Here is a 7,406-nt window from a genome sequence, read left to right as displayed (position 1 = left end):
TTATTACCTGAAGGCAAAATATATTCCCAAGACACTAAAAGTAAGTGCCTCTAATTCAATCATATTCTGTAAAAATGAAAAATAAAACTTTAGGTATTCAGAATATCTGTCTGAATTTTGGACTGTTTTCAAGGAACTGTGGTACACTATTCTTTGACCCATGAACATGAAGAGATCCACTTATTTCAACAATCTAACATCAGGCTGAAGAAGAGAAATGACTATGACACTAAATCAAATTTATATCATGTTAGACGACTGGATACATTTTAAATACAATGTAATTAACAACTAAACATGAAGCCTGGTTATTCAAAGAAGAAATGTTCATAGGAATTTAAAGAACATCAAACAGCTAAGAAACTCAAAGAGAAGTATAACTCATTTTGAAGATCTTAACAGATTTTTTATTTTGAATATATATTTTAGAGTATAGGAGTATATTTAAAATGAGTTTTATATAACTCACTGACTTTTACTTTTGAATATTTTAATGTATGTATAGTACAACATGAAATATGACCAAAGAATGGGTAAAACATGAGAATATAATTGATACTATCAATTATTTTTTTTCACGAAACTGTTTCTTATCATCATCAGGACATGTTTTGCCTTTTAGACTGAACAGATGTTGACTTTATTCCTGTTAGCAAAGCAAAAGTTACTGAAAAAATAGCTAAAAAGTACATAATATTGTCCAGTACACTTGATTTCAACTTGTAAATCTTATGGGTCTGCCATGTGTAATGTGACTGAAATAAAGTTACAATAATATGTTCATCAAAATATCAGGAAATTTAGTAATAATGGATTATTTTACTAGGTTAAGATATAAGGGCCTTTCTACACATGTGATAAACATAACAAAGAAATCCAGTTTAAATTTTATTTTTGTTAAAAAATGTTAATATCTATTCCTTGTAGTTATACACAAGTGTGTCTGTGTGCATGCATGCATGCAGCTCTCTCTCTCTCTCTCTCTCTCTCTCTCTCTCTCTCTCTGTGTTTGTATGAATGTGTGTGTGTGTATTGTGTGTGTGTGTGTGCGTGTGTGTGTGTGTGTGTGTGTGTGTGTGTGTGTGTGAGTAAAATAACCTGAGAGTCCAGAAGCACTGCTTCCATTTAGCGGGTTATTAAACTTTTTCTATTATATCTGGATTATCAGTAATTATATGCTGATTTCAGGAAGAACATTAAGATTTTTGACGTCTGAGAAATGACTCCAGGCCTGTTGCACTTTTCTATATGTATCTAATTCCTCTCTAGTTAACCAGCCACAAGATATGTGACAGATGGTTATTTCCTGTCCTGGCCCTCTGACCAAAGAGTGTAAGCCAGAAAGCTACCTTCAGGAAGCTTCATGTAATAAATGTAATGACTGCTGTTAATGGGATGTGGAAAAATCCACTTACATTTTGATAAATCACAGGTTGTTTCATAAGTTTTATCTCAGAAGTGGGCATTACTGAATGAGACTATAACTCCTGAAATAAAACCCTTCCATGAATACTTGTTTAATTTGAGTTTGGATGATACTGTTCTGTCAGGATCCCGAAGCCAATGAGTTTCTGGACCACAAAGTGTTCAGGTTAGATCTTGAAGGAATGTGGAAGCCAGAGAAGAGTATAAATTTGGTGAAGCAAGACCAACCAACTAAAGCTAAGAGAATGAAGAAAACGATTTGTGGAGAAAGCTAGGGTGAAGAGATAATCTGGAACTTTGGGAGGATAAGAAATAGGTGAAATAGAGAGGTGATGGGGATGTATGGAATGGGAAGATATGGCCCAGAATAAGACAGAAGAGGATTAAGTTCTGGCACCCTTTAGGAAGAATCACAAGACAGAAAATAAATAGTAAAAAGGAGAACTAGTAAAAGGAAGGAAAAGGTGAAAAAACATATGGTAGTGGAAAGGAGCCAATGTAAACTAAGAACAGAGAATAAAAGGCTAATCCATTTGAAGTCTGTACTCACTACCTGATCAAGGTTCACTGCAGTTCCTCTTCTAACCTTGGATCGAAGTCCATTTCGAGAAGAACATGGCCTACTTGCTCCATGCTCGACTGTTTCTGCTGACCACCTTCATGCTAGTTCTGAACCTGTGCACTTACCCTGTGCTAGGTCACATTCTGGGTGGCATAGAGAAATCTAGCATGGAAGACGAAGGGGCCAGAGAATCACTGAACTTTGCTGTCAGCCAGTACAATGAAAACAACAGTGACTTGTACCTGAGCCGTGTGTTGGAAGTGAAGAATGTCCAAAAGCAGGTATGTTATCCTTCATTGAGAAGGCCTGAATTATAGAGGGACAGGTATGTCTGTTTACTCCATCTAGCATTCTTGCCAACGTATTGCTGTCGGTTCTAAGTCAGTCTGCTTTGTATCTAGTGAGTTGACTTGAACATATTGGCAATATTCACATGTTATGTACTTCATTATGACTTTTGATGACATATGTTCTGTTCACTGAAAGTACATGTATGTTAGTTTACCCAAACTGCAATAACTTGTTTTACTCCTTTGAAATGTAAGAGTATCATGCCAGTGTGTGCATGACTGTTTCTTGCTAAACTTCTCCAATACACAAGAACAGTGGCTCTTCAACAGATCTGGGAAAACCTTATTATTGTTAGTCTTCTTAAGACTGTAGATATTGCAAACACATAAATATGTGACCACAAAATTATATTCTCACCACAAGTAGAATTCCTTCTTGATATTTGTAGTATTTTATACAATTCATACCTTGTTTATGATATTAAACAATATAAGAGCTTTTACAACTATAGCACAGGGGCTATAATTCAATCCAGCATATCTTTTTTACTATTATATTTGTTTGACTTTAATCCAGATTCCTCCAATAGCTGAAAGATATGCATATCTGGGTTAGCAATATCTACATGTATTGTTAAAACTCTTCAGTGTATATTTTCCATCATGTAAAAATGCAATCTTTTATAAATTTTAAAAGAATTTACAGATAAATGAAGAAACTGTTTGTACAAAGACTTCTCATATAGAGAGTCACTCAGTACTCATGATCCACTTCTAGCCACTCTCAGAATGGCTTCAGGACCTCACAAATTTCTTTTGCCTGAACTTCCTTTCCTTAAAGATTTGCTGAACTGTGTGTATAAACACCTGCACCCATCATGGTGATAAGCCTATGTTTTTCCACTGCATAAAGGGATTGGTACCCTAATAGAATATTACTGAGTATGAGGTAGCTGTTTGAATGATGAAAACCCAATGATTTTCCAGACAGAAATGTAAAACAGGCTTTCCTTTATCATAAAGAATAAGTATATATGCAAAATACTATTTCTTTTGGCGTCTTCAGGTTGAACGACAATGATGACTTAGATCCTATATGAGTCATTATAGTAGGAATACCACCACTCTTCAGGACATTAGCTTCATTTTTTATGGTTACCTTTGACTGTCCCAGGAATTGGCTTCAAAAAATTGTTTCCTCTTCCACTAGATTTGGATCACAGTCTGGATTGCCTTCTCAATACTTGTGTAGAGGAGCATCGGGGAATCTACTTGAAGATAGCACAATGGAGAGGGCTGAAAGGAGATTGTTGCAAGAATAATCAGGGGTCAATAGCCCATACTTGTGGATGCTAAGCCATAGAGTCAACATTGAAGCAAGCAGAAAATATATACTTGCAGTCCATCATATTTATAAAAAAAAACCTTCAAAATCTAACCATCTCACTGAGACCATCTCTCAAGCACATGGTGGATGTTACTAATATAAATACAAACACAGCAGTGAGTTATGATGCATCTAGGAGAAAACTCTATTCTCCTTGCCCTTAATATCAATGATATAAAGCATAACCCAGTTATTCCCGTCTATAGCATTTTCATATGGACTCACATTTTCCTGTGCAGTCCTCACATATTTTACAAGAGTTCATAAAAGGAAACTACATTGAGGTCCTCTAGATTGCGAACATAATTTTAATGAGTGTTAGATAAGTGAGTATTAACGAAATTTTCCATTGGACTATGTAATTGCCTTCAGCAGATCATTATGTATCCAGAGTCTCTTGAAAACTCTCTCATTATCCATGATTGAAACTTTAAAATGATGAAACTAATGAGTGATCATCAGAGTTAAGTGGTTGGGATACTTAAATAAAATATTACTGATACCACATTCTCTGACCTCAAGTGTTCGCTTGATTCTTTCTTCCATGTCCTGTTTTGGTTTTCTGTCAACATTATGTTAATTTCGTGGTTCTCTAGACACTCTTTTATGCATAATGGACTGGCACCTATGAAATCCCGACCTTTAAATAAAAAAGATATCTACATAAACATCTTTATTCAGGCATATTATGACAACTACTAGAGAATCATAGAACATTGCACACTGAATAGAGAAGATGAATCTCATTTAATTAACATGAATCTTAATGGTATGTCAGGCACGTGATTCACTTAAGGGTTCCTGTGGTTCTTAACACTTTGTCTGCTGTCCACATTTGCTTCTCTAGAAATCTGTCTGGATTATTCAGGGATTCCTTGTAGGAAAATATGTAGTTATAATTAAATAAAACATAAAAATCATACATGAAAATTTCACACTCAAACACATACCTATTAATCGTTGTACTTTAAGGAAAGACAGTGCAAAAGTATATGTCTTTTATGTTGAGACATTCTTTAAGTGAAGCATCCCATGTCTTTATGTCCATGCCGGGAAGAGTTGGAATGAAAGGAAAGAATGGATTTCGTCCTCTCACAATGATTCAATGAATTCCCAGACACCACTCACTGGAACAAACCTCCTTCTTCATCTCTTGCTAGAGTTTCAAGTTAATCCTGTTGTTTAGCCTCCAGATAGCACTCATCTTCTGATCAGCCTTGAATTGATGAATACAATTTTTTAAAAGATGTATTTATTTTATTTACATGAGTACACTATTGCTATCTTCACACACACCAGAAAAGGGCACCTGATCAATTACTGATGGTGGTCTGCTACCCTGTGGTTGTTGGGAATTGAAATCAGAACCTCTGGAAGAGCAATCAGTGCTCATTTTTTCTTTTTTTATTGGAGTTATTTCCTTTTTTAATAATACTAGATATTTATTTAAATTTCAAATATTTTTTTTCCTTTCCCAGGTTCCTGTCCATAAGACTCCAATCCCCCACTCTACCCCTTCTTCTATAAGGCTGTTCCCCTCCCATTCACCCTCATTTATCTCTCTCCCTGACAATCCATTACACTGGGGATCCAACCTTGGCATGACCAAGGGCTTCTCCTTCCACTGTTGCCCAGCAAGGCCAGCCTCCACTACATATATTGTTGGTGCCATAGGTGAAACCATGTATATATTTTTGGTTTATTCTCTGGAAGCTCTAGTTGGTAGACATTGCTGTTCTCATGGGGTGATATTTCACCCGTGCCTGCTGACTCTTCTGAGCCACACAATTTTCCAAAATACTAGAAACAGTCTTCTCTCTGTGTCCTGATTCACTTACTAGAATTTAAAAGAGCTCATGTGAAGTTCATATTAATGTAAGAGTGAATCTCTAAATTAACCTTAGGTGGTGGCTGGAACCAAATTTTTGTTTGATGTGATCCTAGTCAAAACAAACTGTTTGAAGACCCAGGCTGACTTGACCAACTGTCCTGCAAAGGACCAGGCTGGACAGCAGGAGGTAAGGATATAACCCTTTTGTGAAAGTAGAGGGATGTACAACCTTGTGATTTAGGGAAAGTACATTTGGTATGATATACATGCACAGGGAAATATTTGCAAATAGAGGAGAAAATGTTTGTGTGTATGTGTGTGTGTGTGTGTGTGTGTGTGTGTGTGTGTGTAAGTTGTTCAAAGTGTCTGGAATTTTCTTAGTCAAAAGTTCAAAGATACATAGGTGATAATGTTAAAATATATATGTGTAAATGTAGTGTACTTAGTTAAGAATACATATAGGAAGTATTGACAGTATAAACAGCACAGGGGGAACAGTGTATCTGTATATATAAATAATTTGAGTTTCCAAGTGAATTATGTGTTATGAGATCACTGTAGTGTGGCTTAGTTAAAATGGAGGAGGTAGAAATAGTTTGCATTGTTTTGAAGAGATGTTTACCCTTCCAAGAAAGCTTCTGTCCCCATTTTTCTCAATGAAAATCAGCCCATTGGTGCTATTCTTAACACAAAATTGTGGCTTAACCCCTGGGAGTTTTACATTGGAGATACACTGCATTTGAGTACATTGGCAATTTTTCCTGCCACTTTCCCTACTATGAAGGTTTCAGAAATTTCTATTTCCATGTCCTAGGATGTACCCTGTCTAGGAGTGAGAGGGTCCTGTGTAGAGAATGTATCCTTCTGAGATGATTGAAGGAGTCATAAAATTATCCTTAGGGGGATGTTTTGACAAGAACAAAAGTAGAGAATGCTTGTGCCCCTAAATGGTAGACACTTGTCATATGGTAGGTGGACATCATTAGTGCTGTCTATCACCAGGCACTGCTTAAGATGGCTGAGTGCTGTATAGTTGGGAGAGGTTGGTTTTTATATTCACCAGCCAAATTTTCTCAAACAGTTCTAGTATCAAATTTCATCCTAGCTTTATTCAGCACTGATCAACCTTCTTTGTTTATTTTCTAGCATGAATTCTGCTCATTTGAGGTATATGATGCCCCCTGGGAGAATGATATGGCCTTGATAAGCTCCAGCTGTCACAATATATAACTTAATGTCAAGTGGTGCAGTGCAGGATGCAGATGTCTCTGGCATTGCCTCACCACTCCAGTGGATGACCTATCCTTGATGAATGCTTACCAGTACCAACATCAGCAGTTGATTAGACTGCTGCGAATATAGAGCCAAGTATCTTTCCCTTTATCTTTCCTCTGAAAATGCCCACATGTGCTTGTTCTTTCCTTGCTCAATAAAATATTCAACAGCTATTTTTGTGTGACTGCAGCCTCAGAGTCTCTAACTTTGTTGAATAAGAAAGATCCAAATGGGGGTTCACATCCACATGTGTACAGCAAATAAAGATCTTATGACACTGAAATTTTTGAAACTGTTGTGATGATAAAGAAAGTGAAGTAAGTAAAAGTTTAATTTTTCTGACTAAATGGCTCCTAACAGCGAGACAATATAAAATAGTGATATACTGAAGTCCTCATGTATGCTTCAGTGAGTGCTTTGACTTAGTCCCTGAGCATGTCACAATGGCGGTGAAATACACATGACATGCTGGACTGCATTTATATGGTCTGCCACACGGTGTGTATTGGGCTGCTGTGAAACAATAGGTCATGATGTCTTTGGCAGGAAAATGCACTCTGAAATTGGACATTTAGCTTTCCCTTGTTTGAGGGTCCAGGCCTTAAAAATTCCAGGACACATTGGTCCCAGTTTTTG

The 7,406-nt window shown here is 36.5% G+C and overlaps 1 protein-coding gene across 1 annotated transcript; it reads left to right on the top strand.

The window, feature by feature from the left end:
• The first annotated feature begins 2,040 nt into the window (after positions 1-2,040).
• LOC116900684 (cystatin-S-like) lies at positions 2,041-6,725 on the top strand. Its single transcript, XM_032902387.1, has 3 exons — positions 2,041-2,268; positions 5,569-5,682; positions 6,642-6,725. Exons 1-3 carry the CDS (start codon positions 2,041-2,043, stop codon positions 6,723-6,725), a joined length of 426 nt encoding a protein of 141 aa, XP_032758278.1.
• Positions 6,726-7,406: the final 681 nt, after the last annotated feature.

This window comes from Rattus rattus, chromosome 5, assembly GCF_011064425.1.
Source record: "Rattus rattus isolate New Zealand chromosome 5, Rrattus_CSIRO_v1, whole genome shotgun sequence".
Taxonomy (NCBI): domain Eukaryota; kingdom Metazoa; phylum Chordata; class Mammalia; order Rodentia; family Muridae; genus Rattus; species Rattus rattus.
This window is presented reverse-complemented; position numbering and strand designations above follow the sequence as displayed.